This window comes from Diceros bicornis, chromosome 10, assembly GCF_020826845.1.
Source record: "Diceros bicornis minor isolate mBicDic1 chromosome 10, mDicBic1.mat.cur, whole genome shotgun sequence".
NCBI classification, from domain to species: Eukaryota; Metazoa; Chordata; class Mammalia; order Perissodactyla; family Rhinocerotidae; genus Diceros; species Diceros bicornis.
The window spans coordinates 84,747,290-84,764,121 of NC_080749.1; the positions used below are offsets into that span (position 1 = coordinate 84,747,290).

General features: G+C 41.8%; 1 protein-coding gene across 7 annotated transcripts in view; it reads right to left on the bottom strand.

The window, feature by feature from the left end:
• The window catches only part of PLEKHM3 (pleckstrin homology domain containing M3), a 175,486-nt gene that overhangs the window by 92,046 nt on the left and 66,608 nt on the right, over positions 1-16,832 (bottom strand). For all 7 annotated transcript variants that reach the window (XM_058549718.1, XM_058549715.1, XM_058549716.1 and 4 more), the window contains one exon: positions 11,918-12,063. In XM_058549718.1, coding sequence (XP_058405701.1) covers positions 11,918-12,063 — 146 coding nt within the window. The remainder of the gene's footprint in view (positions 1-11,917; positions 12,064-16,832) is intronic.

Consider the following 16,832-nt stretch of genomic DNA (forward strand, 5'->3'; position numbering starts at 1 on the left):
TTATTGTAAAACTCATACAAAAGTTTATGTTTCTTATAGAAATGCAAAAATATACCAATGTGTTTCTCTAATAAAAGTCTCATTTTTTTCCTTATAAGCAATTATTTTTGAGGTACCTATTGTGTTATGTGATCCTTTGGGGTCCTGCAGTTAGAGAGCTAAAGAGTTGGGAAGTTTACAGTCTCTGCAAATCCAGCTCACAAAGAGGTACCTAGAATTACCCAAAACCTTTGACTCTTTTTCCAGGCTGGAAATAACAGTTGTCAGGGCTAAGGAATGCCTCATTTTGAGGCACAGAGATGCAGGTATATGGTGGACACTGTAGCACACATTAGGCATTCAAAGGAGAATAAAACCGGGATGGTCCTGTCCTCACGTAGCTCGCGGCTCAGTGGGGAAAGGCAGAATTGGGTTCAAATATTTTATTTATCATGGTTAAATATTTGCTATATTTAAATATCTTAAATGAGGAAAAAATGGATGGTGTTCTGGGAAACGAAGTACAATCCACTTGAAACTATTGCTGAAAAATGATGTATTGTACAATTCCATTAGTCTTCCTGGCTCTATTGAGCAGTGTTTATACTGAGTCAGGGCCCTGCTGAATTAGGTCAACAATGCCACCTTTTAGTAGGTGGACAGAAGGACAAAGGGCACTGGCCAGTCTCCCAGGCCTTCAAAGGCTTCTCTCTTCAGGTGGTAGTTAAGCCCAAAAGGGAAAAAACAGTCTTTTACAGAGACAGTAAAAGCAGCGAGAGACAAATGGGACATCAGCTACTGACATCAGCATTCATAAACTGAAATTACTAAAAAGAGAAACAGAGCTGGTTTCAATAACGTCTAAGGCACTGCTTCACAAAATTATTAACTAGTGTTAAGAATAGAGAGCACATGGTGACCGTGGCTGCCTGAGTACGTGAACAAATCTCTGCCAGGTTGAGCCATTTTTGGCAGCAAGGCTGAGCACATGCTCGTTTTTTGAGAATCAACCACTTACACTGGTGAGGGAATTTTTGAGAGAACTCAAAATTAGGCATGAAGTGCTATTTTTGCAAAATAGAGCACTGCATCCCCACTGATTTCCTAAGTTCTAAACAACCCTCCGTACTCGTATGAGCACTCCACTTTCAAACTCAACCATAATTAAAAAGCTTTTTAAATGCTCTCTAAAAAAGAAAATTTTAAATATATAGTTACTTAGGGAAGGAAGCCAATGATATTCTTAGGTGATAAAGTTTATGTAAGAGAAAGTTTCTTTCTTGTTAATATAAATATTACATGAGTTCTATGTGAATGCTGAACATATTCCACCGGAGAGCTAAGAGCTACTGTCCTACTTCTTGCCTACCAAATTATGAAAACAGGAAAAGCCTGAGTGCTGCTTCTGATGTGTATGAAAACTCAGCTCATAGGTGCAGATAGATGAGCCCAATACCTATCCTTCTTTAAAAATGAATGGTTTTGGTTGGCATTCTTTTCTGTGATCCCACTCCATTCACATTAGAAACAATTTTCACAAGGTCAATAGTTCATTTTTCAAACCTATTGACTTATTAGTATTTTACTAAATAATACTTAATGTTTATTAATAATATTAATATTATTAATATAAACTAGACTCTTTCCACAGCTCTTTTACCTTATAAACAGAATAGCTGAAGCTATAAGAACTCAACTCTGTGACTGTGACTTTGTGTCAGTTTGTGAACTGTCCTCTCTTCACAGCCCTGCAGTTACATGATTCGAGAAAGCTACGAAGGAGGAAGTCCAGGTGGAAACAGATGTCCCCACCTTGCATTCACAAGGTGTTGGAGAAAACAGCATGATCAGGTTATAATTAGCTACAAACTAACAATGACCAAATCTGCTACATACACATATGTATTTATAAATAAACATATTTATCATTTGATTTGAACATTAAGCATTGTTGGTATAGATTTGAACATAATATGTCTTTTGTTATGCTGATGGCAACTACCTCTTAAAAACACAGTTCTGGAATGTTGTTCAGGTGTATGTAATTCTGCAAGAAAGGTTCTGGAACGGTGTGTACCCCCTCACAAAAACAGCTGTGGGTAATAAAGCAAAGTGGCAAAGGGGATGTTGAACCAGGGACGGCAACTTGGAGATGATGTGGTGGTGGTGGTGAGGACTTTACTTTTTGTTAAAGGAGGAAAAGGTACTAGAATAACACAAATGAGAACATAATCTTAGAATAACAAGGACTGGTACAGATAATCTAGTTCAGTTTTTCTCAGCCTGTGTTCCAAGGAATACTAGTCCTACAAAAAAGACATTCTGAGGTCCAGAAAGAAATATGCCACATACCACATTCTTCTCTTGGTGATTCAAAGTGCAGCACGTTAGCATATTAAAGCTTGGGGACATCTTGTACTAAAGAAAATCTGCTTAACCCAGCCACTTCCTATACCTATTTGAAGGCAGCTGTTTAATGTTGTGCAGGCTGCATGGGGGCAGTGGTGGGAGATGAATACAACCTGGACCGTTCACCAACAGGGGGAAGGCGCATCTTTCTCCAACTTGCTCCATCCTCCTGCCAAGCTGTGATCTCCCAGGGCTGCGTTTTCTTGGGGGCGGTGGGGTGGGGGATGGGGGCGTAGGGGGGTGCTTTCCCAATTATAAAGCCGGCCCAGCTCTGGCCTTCCTATGGAACCCTCTTTTTGAGTAATACCTATTAACATGCACAGAACTTGTTAATGTTCCAAGGAATATACTTTGAGAAACAATGAATTAATCCATTACCTACATTTAACAGAAAAGAAAATTGAGTCAGAGAGCTTATGTGACTCATCTGTGGTCATTTTGTGGCAGAACTAGAGCCAAAACTCAGATCTCTGGATACTCTGCCCTGTGCTTTTTAGCACTGTTTACATTCATAGTTCTTTTCATTTTTTACTAACTCTATCATAAAATATCTGCTCATCACTCTTTAAGAGAGGTGGTCCCTTCCCCCGTTCTGTCCTTCCCTCCTCCCCAATCAAATAGAGAGTAAGTGGGCTACGATGCAGACTAAGCGATAATGTAATTAGACAGTATGCTATATGTAGGTTCCCATTTGGTTTTAACTCTAAAACAAAAACTAAAGTCCAGTAACATTTTGTTTATCTAGAAGTCACCTGTTCATGTATCTGTTTACTGTCTTTCGCCCTCCACTGGAATAAGAACACTCACGAGGCAAAGACTATGTCCCCAGTGCCTAGAACAGTGAGCACAGTAAGTGTTAATACATACTGTTGAACAAATGAATGGGTACTTCACAGTGCTCTGGCTGTGACTTTGAACCACATGCTCTTATTCAAACGAACTTCTAACAGCTTGGTTGTTTATTTCTAAGTTCACCACATATTTAGAGTTAATAAAGCAGAGAAGGGGTGGACAGCTAGAGGCAGCACAGTGACAATACAGGTGACAGCTGACATCCTGGTACTAAGGGAAGAAAGGCACTTACAGGAAGATGTGAGGTAAAAGGAGAGCTCACAACCCCAGCTGAGGCAATCTGGGAATATCCATCCAACTCACAAATGTCAGACCTCCATCTAGGGAGTTCTCTGTAGATGTCTCATTCATGCATGAAAGAATTTATATTAAAAATGACGTATAAAGTCATTCACTGAATCACTGTCTATAATAGCAAAGGTTGGAAAAAACTTAATGTCCACCAAAAAACAGACAGGTTAGATAAATACTGTGTGTGTGTGTGTGTGTGTGTGTGTGTGTGTGTGTGTAAAATTCATGATGGAACATGGAGTGGCTGTAAAAAAAAAAAAAAATCCCATGCAAGAGTTTTAAGATCTAAATGGAAATTTCTCCAAGAGCAGCATGTACACTATATCGCCTGTTACCATTTTTGTGTAAAAAACACGTACATAAAATATTTCTGGAAGGATGCACAAGAAAGGGGTAATTTGGTTACCTGTGGGAAGAAGAAGAAAGTGTGTGGGAAGGGGATTATCCATGTACGTATGCCCTTTTACTTTTCAAATCGTGAAATTTGTGAAAGTATATTATATTCAAAAAAGAAGAAAGAATAAAAGTATAGCAGTGCAAGGCAATTTCTTTATGGAAAAATAGCCTCCTATACCACATTAAACCATGCTGAAGTTAACTATCACAGGACAGAACAATCATATTTATAATTATAATTCTGAAGCATTAAAAAAGGTTAATTTCTGGGACTGGGCCAGTGGTGTAGCAGTTAACTTCTCTGCTCCGCTGTGGCGGCCCAGGGTTCACCGGTTCAGATCCTGGGCAAGGACCTACGCACTGCTTATCAAAGCCATGCTGTAGCGGCGTCCCATATAAAGTTAGAGGAAGATGGACACAGATGTTAGCCCAGGGCCAATCTTCCTCAGCAAAAAAGAGGAGGATTGGCAACAGATGTTAGCTCAGGGCTAATCTTCCTCAAAAAAAAAAAAAAGGTTAATTTCTAATACACATTTTGTTAAATAGAATATACGGAGCTAAGTGACAGTTAAAATACATAAAATAATAAAAATAATATAATCACATTACTAAAAATTTGGAGAATAAAGATCAGGAAAGGAAAAAAAAATATCACCCATAATTTTACCAAAGTAAAATAACTACTTATTGCTTTGGTATTTTTTCTCATCTCTATCATGAAAAATCATGGTGAAATCTTAATAAAATCAATCCCGGGGGGCCGGCCCCGTGGCTTAGCTGTTAAGCGCGCGCGCTCCGCTACTGGCGGCCCGGTTCGGATCCCGGGCACGCACTGACGTACCGCTTGTCCGGCCATGCTGAGGCTGCGTCCCACATACAGCAACTAGAAGGATGTGCAACTATGACATACGACTATCTACTGGGGCTTTGGGGAAAAAAAAAGGAGGAGGATTGGCAATAGATGTTAGCTCAGAGCCGGTCTTCCTCAGCAAAAAGAGGAGGATTAGCATGGATGTTAGCTCAGGGCCGATCTTTCTCACAAAAAAAAAAAAAAATCCCGACCATACTTGTTGGTCCTGTTAGGCACAATGGGCTAAAGGAGGAGGAATCAGGAGATCTGAAGTTTAATTACAATTTGTTCTTAAAATCTCTACATGACTCTAAACAAGTGGTTTTCCCCATCAGCAAGCTACTCTCCAGCTCACAAGGGCAATAGAGCCTGCCTTGAATACCTCTCCAGATGGAGAGATAGGAAATGGTTTACGTAACATGGAAAACCCCTAGCTAAATGGAATGTGAGTATTCAGGCTAGGATACAAAAATATTTTTACAAAGCACAACAGAGAGGAACTATTTAGGAAGAGTTGAGGCTAAGTTTAAGCTCCTCACCACCTCCTCGTCATGCTCAATATTTTCGAATGAGGGACTAGGGGGAAAGTTACCTTCAGAGAGCATTTCATTGGAAAATATCTATAAAATTAGAGGCGAGGGTTCAGCTGCTGGGTAATCCTGGCGCTCAATTAAATCTGCAGGATATACACCGGAAACAGATGAAATCCTTCTTTAAAAATAATTAGGATTATTATTACTCCAGAGGGCAGACAAGGAAATGCTTAGCATGACAGATTTCATTCTGCTCTGCAAAGCCATTTTTTCACTCTTTTAAATGGATATTCAAGCCAGTCACGTACTTACTATTAAGAAGAGGCAGATCTAGCAGAATGATGTCTGGTCTTAGAAACTGATAGGCATTGATCCTCACGATTAGCAACATTAAGTTAAATTCTGGTGTCTGAGCAAAGACAGACAGATACTGGACTAAACGGAATATAGTGACTTAATGCCAGTGAGAGATGATCCAGATAAAAGAGACCAGCTCCGTTCTTGCTGTAAAATCTCCCCTGATCCACTGAGAACCTGGGAAGGAATGGTCTGACAAAGGAGATTTTCCTCACGTGCAACACAGATGAAGTGAGGGTGACATCTTCAGTTAGTTACCTATCCTCTCAAAATCAAACCTTGCACTTCAATGACTGCCATGGCAAAAAGTCTGCTGTATAGAAAGATGGCAAGCGTCAGTGATGGCTAAATTGATGGTTTTGGTGACCTTTAGAGCTCACTGCAAACAGACCTGGATCTCTTCATTTTACATCTTCAGAAACCATGCCTGATTTTTAAATTTTCCTCATTCAGTGCCACCTTTTCTGCTTTAGCTCCACTGATTGGCACATATTCTGTTGGCAGGTGCCACTAGCCTAAACTCGCAATGACCATGGGGCTGGGACTGCCTCATTTGCTTGCTCTCTACATACCTCTCTCAGCTGTCAAAGCCCTGCTCCAAGCAGATTAAACCGTCTAAACTAAACTCAGCTAGTGTTCTTTCTGTCTAAATAAGTTTTTATCTAACACACCCATGGCAAATATATTTATAGACTATATTCAGAGTGTCAAGTACAAGATGCAGAGGAGAGAATGATAACTCTGTCTGGCAGAGGGGAAGGAAAGAATCAGGAGGGAAATGAGGTTTAAGCTGGGTTTAAGATTTGCAAAGCTGACCGAGGAAGAGGAAGACGAGAGGTGTGAAATAGCATGGCAGGACTTGGGGGCAGAAAGGAGTGTGACCTTACTGAAGAGACTCATGGGGCGGGGAGGGAGTGGACGAAGGGGCTGGAAAAGCTGGGACGAGAGATCATAAAAGGTCTTCATGTCAGGCTAAGAGATTTGTGTCTATCTTACATACAATCATAGTGCAAACTGGCATGAACTGAGTAAGTTTATTAGTGGCAGACACTGCACTAGGTGCTCTCTGTGAATCATTCTTTTCAGCAAACAGTAACTTTATTACAGTAGTAGGTGCGATTATCATTATTATCATCTCTGTTCTAAAAGTGAAGAAACTGAGAAGAGGGAGGGTACTAAATTTACCCAAGGTGAAATTAGGACTTTGTTGAAATATTGTTGGGACAAGACTTGAAGGCCCGAAGCACAGTTAGGAGGCTACTGAACGCCTTCCTGTGAGTGATGCTGAGGGTCCCAGTTGGTCTGGTGGGACTGCGGGTGCAGTGGAGAGCACGACCTCAAGAGCTAACATTCCGCAGCTGACCTTTGCTAACTGATCAGGCAGGGTGGGTGCAGCAGAGGGCCGAGTCCAGGAGGTCTCCCAGCACCAGCAGTGGGGACTGGTGGGACAGTGGGGACCGGGGGAGCCATGTGCACTCGGGAATACATGGTGAGAGTGACGAAGCCCATTTGGGATGTATTGGGTTTGAGGTGCCCACAGAACAGGCTTCACTCCTGCATTCATTCAGTACGCATTCCTGCTTACCTACTATGTGCCAGGAACTGTGCTAAGACAGGTTCCCTGTGCCCAAGGAGCTACCTTAGAGATCAGACAGACAAGCAGCTCCTGTTACATAAATGTGAGGATAATGAAAATCATCGTAACAGCCTCCGTTCTTTAAGTGCTTATCACAGTCATGCGCAGAGTGCTTTTCCTTATTATCCATCCCAGTTCACACACTGCTTTAGGTAAACAGATGAATTATAATAAGAACAAATGCTTATCTGACTCACACTATGTACTGGGCACTGTTCCAAACCCTTCCCACGCATTAATCCATTTAACCAGCAGTAAGCCTGTGGGGTATCATTGTCCTTTTTATAGATGAGGAAACTGAAACACAGAGGGACTACGGAGCTGGCCCAGGTCAGACAGCTAATAAATGATGAAGACAAGACTTGAACCCAGGCAGTCTGGGTTCATTTTACAGATTAGGAGACTGAAGCTCAGGGAAGTTCAAATAATTTGTCCCAACAAATCAAGCATTTAAGAAGAGGGGGAGGTAGGATTTGGACAAATGCCTACTATTCAACTCCAAGCTCCTGCTATTAGCCCCTTAAAGAAGTGTAATTATAGAGACCCACGCACAACGTGGTGGTGGCACGAAGAAAAGAGCCAGCAATGCAGTGGGCCAGCCCCATGGCTTAGCGGTTAAGTGCGCGCACTCCGCTGCTGGCGGCCCGGGTTCGGATCCCGGGCGCGCACCAACGCACTGCTTCTCTGGCCATGCTGAGGCCGCGTCCCACATACAGCAACTAGAAGGATGTGCAGCTATGACATACAACTATCTACTGGGGCTTTGGGGAAAAAAATAAATAAATAAAATTAAAAAAAAAAAAAAAAAAAGAGCCAGCAATGCAGCAAAGGAGGAAGGGTGGGGAGCGTCAGAGGTTTTGCCAAGGAGGACACACTTTTGTCAGCTCTGGAATGATAAAGAGGGATTCCCCCGATGGATAAAAATACCTGGAGGACATGTGCAAGGACAATCTCTAAATATGAGTAGGGGCTCTTCTTCATCCTAAGATCAGAAGGGAAGCTGTCAGGACAGGTACAAATATAGATAGATTTGTAAGTATCCATATTCATATCTTGTAGCTTCGATTTTCTCCTTGAAGTAGGAGGCAAGGTCCTATGCTGAGAAGCATTGAGATGAGGCATCTTGAAGACAGTGAAGATGTGGATGGTTATTGGATAGAACAGGACACAGAGCTGCCCAGGGATGTAGAAAGGATACAAGCCAATTGGCCACTCACAATTTTCACGTTTGTTTTAGACTTCAAAGATTACAGGTAGGTGACAGCAATAGGTCCTTTCCCCACCTACCTTGTTGCAGGTGATACAGTTACAATGAAAGCAATTCTCAGACATGTGTTAGCAAGGAGGTATAAACAGTCCTGCAGCCTGGTTTTGTACGAAGCACCTTGCACGGAGGCTCATTCAAGACAGATGTGACAATATTCTGGCAGAAGGATCAGCAGAGCTTCTAGTCAGATCAGGGGACAGAATTCTGTTATGTGGCAGGACACAGGACATAAAAGTATCCTAAGCCTAGAGTACCACTCCAGTGGGTCAGATTCCTCGATATGGCAAATTCTACTACTTTGTCTACGCAGGGGTGGAAGTGCTATGCAACGTAGCTAACCAATTCACATATTTTGACAACTGGTAGGTTGAAAACTAAAGCTAAGATGTCCAAGTGGCCATCAAATCCATAAATCTCACTTTTAGTAGCAAAACTGGAGCTGGAGATAAAAGTGGGGTCATCAGCATATGACTCCTGGTAGTTAAAACCACGGAAGAGACAGAGATAATGCAATAGAAAGTGGATGAATTGGAAAAAGACAACAAAAAATGGACCTAAGAGACCACAATATTAGAGGTGTAGGCAGAGGACAAGAAGTCAGGGAGGGTGGTTCAAAAAGAAGAGCTAGAAGCAGGAGAACCAGGGCTGTGTCATCAAAGCCAAGGCAGAAGAATTCTAGGTCAAATACCGTGTCCCAGAGAAGTCTAGCAAAATAAGAAAACGCTGAGGGTCAACCAGACTTGGCAAAACTCTGATGGAGGAAAGGAGCCAAGATCATGAGCAGAGGCGGAAGGAATGAACCTTCCACAAGAGGAGTGACATTTCTTCTGTGGCTAAAGGAGGACGATGAGGACAGATGTGGATGCAGACGGGTTTGTACATGGGCTGACAATTATTGACTAACTACCCCTACTTCTCTGTGAAATAGAAGGTAAAAGCACTTCCCACAGTGACTGGGGGTAGTGTTTCTATCTTTTTGGGATCACAGATGCTGAAATAAAAGAATCTGATGGAAGCTCTTGAAGTAAATCGGAGAGGACTTCCATAAGCTCCAAGCATCATACCCACCCACCTGACACCTGTGCCCAGACTCTCCTTTGCTCTTACTACCTGCTTCAAGCAAAGGCCAAATGCTCCAACGTCTACACCGTTCCATCCTTCTCACTTACGCAACCAGCAACCACATCATTTTAGCAATTCCGTCTTTCCTAGATGGTTCATATCCACTTAGAAAACATGCTGTTGGGGCCGGTCCTGTGGCTTAGCGGTTAAGTGCGCGCGCGCCGCTACTGGCGGGACAGGTTCGGATCCCGGGCGCGCACCGATGCACCACTTCTCCGGCCATGCTGAGGCCGCGTCCCACATACAGCAACTAGAAGGATGTGCAACTATGACATACAACTATCTACTGGGGCTTTGGGGGGAAAAAAAAAGGAGGAGGATTGGCAATAGATGTTAGCTCAGAGCTGGTCTTCCTCAGCAAAAAGAGGAGGATTAGCACGGATGTTAGCTCAGGGCTGATCTTCCTCACCAAAAAAAAAAAAAAGAAAAAGAAAAAGAAAACATGCTGTTATTTCTTCTATTAAAACAAAAAATCAAACCTAACTTGACTCCACTTCCCCTCCAGTTACTCCCCACCTCTCTCCATCCCCTTACAGTAAAACTTCTCAAAAGAGTTGTCTATTCTTATCTCTCATTTCTCTCCTCTTATTCTGTCAAACTCACTCCAATCAGACCTTCGCTCCCACCACTCAATTCAAACTGCCCTCATTACGGTCACTCACGGGCCGGCCCCGTGGCTTAGCGGTTAAGTGCGCACGCTCCGCTACTGGCAGCCCAGGTTCGGATCCCGGGCGCACACTGACGCACCGCTTCTCCAGCCATGCTGAGGCCGCATCCCACATACAGCAACTAGAAGGATGTGCAACTATGACATACAACTATCTACTGGTGCTTTGGGGGGAAAAAAAAGGAGGAGGATTGGCAACAGATGTTAGCTCAGAGCCGGGTTTCCTCAGCAAAAAGAGGAGGATTAGCATGGATGTTAGCTCAGGGCTGATCTCCTCACAAAAAAAAAAAAATGTCACTCAACGACCTCCACATTACTAAATCCCATGGTCAATTCTCAGTGCTCATCTTATCTGACCTATCAGCATCTGTCACAACTGATGTGGAAACACTTTCTTCACGTGGCTGTCGGACACCCTGGGATCCTTCTACCTCACTGCTCACTCCTTCTTGGTCTCCTTTGCTGGTTCCCCTTCTCCTCTCTGCCCTCTTAAGTTGGAGTGTCCCTATGCTCAGTCTTCCTCTTCTCTACTGACTTGTGTTTTTATAGCTATCAAGTCTGCCATTTGTACTTCTTGGATATCCTCCTTGGCTGTTAGCAGTTACTTTGCAAAGCTATTAGCATATACCTGTGCTTCTCACTTCCTCCCTTTTTAAATAAACAACAGTCCAGATGAAGGCCTGAGGGTGGCTTAGTGCACTACTCCTTGGTGTGGGCCTCCACCCAGAAGTCCTTACAGCTTCCCTCCAGGCTCTAGTTCAGGGAGTGGATTTGCTAGAAGACTGACCTTCACATGAGGAGGAGCGCTACTCCACTGTAAGAAATATGTTGGGTTATAGAAGTCTTCTCCTTCAAAGATCACTAGCATGCTCATGCATGCATTATTTTCCTATTTTTATCCTCTTGTAGTATTGTGATGTTGGAGATAATATCTATTAAAAAATAATAAATGAGGTTTCTTTATCAGAATTCTCTCTTAGCATCTACAGCTAATTATCAAGGTGCAGAAGTAAAAATTGCTGTATATCTTTTTAAATGAGAAAATTTATAAAAGTCATAGTTAAGACATCTTTAAACTGTGAGATACTTAAGAAGTATTGGAGGGGGCCAGCCCCGTGGCTAAGCAGTTAAGGGCGCGCGCTCCGCTACTGAAGGCCTGGGTTCGGATCCCGGGCATGCACCAACACACCACTTGTCCAGCCATGCTGAGGCCCACATACAGCAACTAGGAGGATGTGCAGCTATGACATACAACTATCCACTGGGGCTTTGGGGAGAAAAAGGGAAAAAAAGGATTGGCAATAGATGTTAGAGAAAAGAGAGAAAAAGAATTGGCAACAGAGGTTAGAGAAAAGAGAGAAAAAGGATTGGCAATAGATGTTAGCTCAGGGCTGATCTTCCTCAAAAAAAAAGAAGCATTGGATAAGATCTTGTAGCTTTAGTGAGACTACCTAATCAAATTTGCTTCAATTTCTTATATCATTATCTTTATAATCCACATGACAACATAGGAACACCCAAATTGCTATTATGAAGTGAACCCAGTTTTTGTACTTACCTTATATTTTGAAGTATCCCAGTTGTGGACTATGCGTGCTGGAATGAGAAAACTGTCGTCCACATGGCAGCTGCTGCAGTAATACCACCCACTGTAATTGCACACCTTGGCTTTCCCACTGGAAAGGCCTATAGATCGCTGGCATCCTGTTCAAGGCAAAAGAAAAAGTCTATGATTGTTTTTGTACTTATAATACCACAGAACAACTTATACAACTCTCAAGATAAACAAAAGTCTGTGAATGGAAACACATTGCAGAGAATACATGTATAGACATGTCCCTTTCTTCCTAGCCTGATAGCTTCCACCCCCAGCCTCCTGAGGAGTTACTGTAACTGTCACCTAGCTGGCCCCCTATTTCTGCTCTCTTCTGATGCGGTCTCTTCTGCACACAGCTGCCAGAGATCAGTCTCTCTACAAGCCTTCTTTCAGCTCCTCACTTCCTCCTCATAAACCCTATTTCCACCAGGCACTTCCTGAGGGCTTCTCATACAGGATCTTATTTAACCTGCACAACATCTCTATGAGGAAGATATTATCAGCTCTCTTTTACAGATGAATAAACAAAGGTTTTAGCCAGCTTAAGTATCTTGTCTGAGGTCACCCAGCCAATAAGAGGTGGAGTTTGGATTTGGCTCTAAGCTTATCTGATTCTAAAATGCTGCTAAAAATTAATATGTAGTCTTCTTTTATCTACAAAATCAATGAAAGGAATTTGTCTTTTGATTGGCCCTCATTTCACCTTTCCACATACCCACTTCTACTCTCTCCAATGGGACTAGAACGTCTTTATTCCAATCAGAGAACTCTCCTCACTGTTCCCCAAATAAACACAGCATGCTCACTCCACCTTCCATACATTGGCACATATTATTTATCCTTACACAATGCCCTCTTCTCTGATCTCTAATTTGCCAAATCCTGCCCATTACTCAAGACCAATGGTTGCCTGCAAGTGATTGCTAAGGCCCTTTTCATGTCCAAGGAAGTCCATGACTCTGTGAGCAGTGTCCTAGTACTGTCAGCGGACCTGGTAATAATCATGGCTCTGTCATGGAGAAGCCATTCTTTTTCTTTAGATAGGAGAAACTATCTTCTATTGATAAGTACAGAAATTCTGTCACAATCAAGCCAAAGGACAAAACCCTGGCAGCCCCAGAACAGGTAATCATGATTATACAAAACAGCAACATTATTCTGACATTTCTGATCTGCAGGTTTCATTTTAGAAATTCTTCCATGGATCAAGAACCATATTGATCAAGAAATCTCACATTAAGCCTATTTTATGATATGGGTACAAAATGAAGTACTCTTAATAATAATAATAACATAATGTGCAGTGTTGTACCCCATTTCCATTAATAGAGCTCCAAACACATTCATTTAACAAACTGCCAATATAAGAAGACACTGATTCACATGAAATCCATAAATGAAAGTATCACAAAACTCACAGAACTTTAATTTTCATCACAAATAAAATGGCATCAATAATCAAGCAGTTTCACAGTATATCCTCCAGAAAGAGAATTAGATCCTATTCTTTTTAAATACAAGAGGTACTAAAAGACAGTAAGTAAATGGATTGGTATTATGCTTCAAGAGCTTAATACTGTTCCTTCCTAGAATGGTTATTTCTTTACTACTGAGTAGCAACAAAATCATAACAAGCTCCTGTTTTTCAGATTGGCTGAGGAATGAGATAAGGAAGAACCAAACACACATGTTGCTCCTCTTGGATGGAGGACACACTATCACAATCACCAGGCTACGAAAGTTGGGAAGCTGCACGCTGTACTCACTGAACTCACTGCTCATCCGGCATTTAGCACATGCCTCCTTAAACTATTGTGCCTTTTTTATGTGCTTGTCCAGCCAGAACTACTAAACTCCTCGAATTTATTCTAAACTCCTTGAATCTATTTCTTATCCTCAGCACTTAACACAGAGCTTCACACATAGCAGACCATCAGGAAATGTCTATATTGAAGGGATGATCAGCTGAATATGATTTGGCACATATACACCCACAAGCGTATAAAGAGATCGTAATTTCCCTAAGCTCTTCTAGACCTGATTCTCCTAACCTGGTCACTTGCCTCTCGAAACAGCTTATTTTTGTTAATATCCTTGTGACAATATGTTGCCCATTCTAAGAGTTAGACGTTACACGTGTTCATATATGGACTGTAGAACAGAATTTAGTGAGACTTGACATATCCTAGACGCTGGGCTACTGCTGTTTCCAAAAATTAGTAGACAGTCAAACTGACTTAACACTGGAATGACACTGAATAGAATTCAATCTTTCCTAATGATTTACAAAGTGATCATGATCCTGCAGAAATTCAGGATCATCAGTGTAGTTTAAACTCTCATCATAGAACACTGCAAAAATAGATTTAGGTTATTTTAGCTTTTTGGTTGTTTGAATTTTAGATACAATATCAGTAACCATTTCCTGGATATTTATATATGCTTTGGTAGGTACCACTAGGTTTATCAGTCTATAATTTTTAATGACTTTATTATAATTTTCTTTATTATAACATAGGCAATATTAAAATACACAAATATACACCTTAAGAAAGCATATAGCCCAAAAATGTACATATCAACTGGGCACACAGGTCCAAAGCCTGACAGGCCTTGGGTTCAACGATGTGAGCTAGCTATGGAGCGGAGCATCCTCACCACGCTGCACAGGCCTCCAAGCTCACGAGAGAGGGAGAGGCTGAGAGAACACGGCCAGGACTCATTCAGGTTTTCATTTAGGTGGAAGTAGTAGCACGTAAACTCCTACCTCTAGTTTTTGTCTTTACCTTTGTACCTTATTCAGAACCATGCTCTCCTACTCTCAGTGCTAAAATCACCCTGAATGATCCAGAAGTAGGTTTGAACCCATCTGCATGACTGTTTTGGATAGTGGAGTATAGACAAGCACAAGCCTAGAGTCAGGGAGCCTGTTCTTGCCTAGGGCACACTGTGAACTTGACCCATCAAACTCTCTAGGCCAACTTTCTTCAATGCAAAATGAAGGAGTTAGCCTAAATCAGTGGTTTGCCAAATTCGGTGAGAATCAGAATTTTCTGAAGATGTTTGTGAAAAATGTAGACCCCCTCGTACCCCCTGCAGAGATTTTGATTCTGTAGATCTGGGGTAGGGTCCAGGAACCTGCATTTCTACACAGACACCCAACTACTACCAAAGACTCTGGTGGGTAAAACTGAGGATTGCTCCCTGATTTCTAGGTGACTGCAAAGGTCCCTCCAAGCTCTAAAACTCTGATTCTATTCAAGTAAAGTGCAGAGGGTGTGCAGACTCCTCAGGGAAAAGCTCGTGATTTGTGACACAGTTTACTTTCTAGGCTTCCAAAATCAACATTTCAGGTTCTTAGTTAATTTCCAAAAATTTGCTATGTAGAAACAACCTGAGTTCATTTTACCAGGGTTTTTCCAGAGCATTCATTGTCCCCACTGAGAAGCATCTTATTTGACTTAGGAAGAATTAAAACTTTTAACCTCCAAGTCCAATGTATTTGTTATTGAAAGAACATAGGATGGTCAGGAAAGAAGATTAGAGGCTAGTTAGTGACCTGATGTAGATTCATTTTCTAAAAAACAACACATACCATTTGTTTGAAGAAGGAAACACCTGTTCTTTCAATTAACTGCAAGATTTCCTTCTTAAATATCATACTAGCAAGTCATAAACTAAAAATGTCTGAAACAATTCCCCATAAAGATTCACAATCTGGGATTTTACTTTATCATTGTGAGGTTTTCAACAGGGGAAAAAAATGTGTTTTCTTAATAACAACTGCTAGAAAACACATTTTTTGGAAGGTGCTGAAGCTGGACTCTGACAAGCGACGTTATAAGGAGAAAAATAGAGCTGCAAAGCAGAGACAAGAAATAATTAATTGAAATAACTAATTAGAGCTTATTTACATATTATATTTTTATGTACTTTCAAACAGATTTTTCAACGTTTCTAAATTAAAGGGTATTTGTAGTAGGGAACACTCCACATACTGGATCAAAGTAAATACATTCTTCCCAGTTTCTTTTTGAAACTTTTCAGAGAGTGTATTCAATTCATAGGAACAAAAAACTATCTCACAAGAGAACTCACTGGCCTTTTTTTTTTTTTTTTTACTGCTTCCCACCCCACTTCAACTCTTTAATGAACACATGCTCTGAAGAGCTTAGCGTCCCGTCTGATTCACTTTTGGAAACAAATGTCACCATTTAACCGAAATCCCATTTGCTGCATGTACAGTCCATTTCCCAAATGGCCTTTCACTCAAGACACCCAAAGAAGCTGTTGCTGGGGGCTGAAGCAGAAGTTTTGGCATAACTCTCCCCAAAGGCACAGTCCTCCTTTTAATAAGTGCACCTAGTTTGCTCAGTTGGCTGCAATGTGGTGTTACTGGAGCTGAGATCTTGAGGAGGAGCCAATACCTTCTCTCCACCTCATGGCACCACTCAGTCCTCCTTCCCCAACCAGCAGCTGGAAAATCCGTGGGCACGAGACAAAGTAGCAAGAGCTGGGGCTGGATCCAGGGGACTGTCTCTCACCAAGGAAAGAGCTCACACGTGCTCTCTGAGTGCGGTCAGCCACACTACTCCCTTTCCCCACGCAGTCAAGTAAATCCAGCATTTTGTATTTGGAAGGTAGAAATGCTCTACGAAAAGAACAGAGGCAAATAAAAAGAAAAAAGAGAAGGTGCCTTTATAAAAGGGAGGAAAAGAGATAAAAAGAGTGAGAGGACAAATTTTCATTTGCTCTGTTAAAATAGAAAAAATAAAACTGGCAAGTTCCATACCCTCTTTTATTGTATGCACACCAGGTAGGGAGAGATGGCCACAGGAGGGGGAAGGGGATGGCCCTGTGTCTCCCTCCTCCTTTC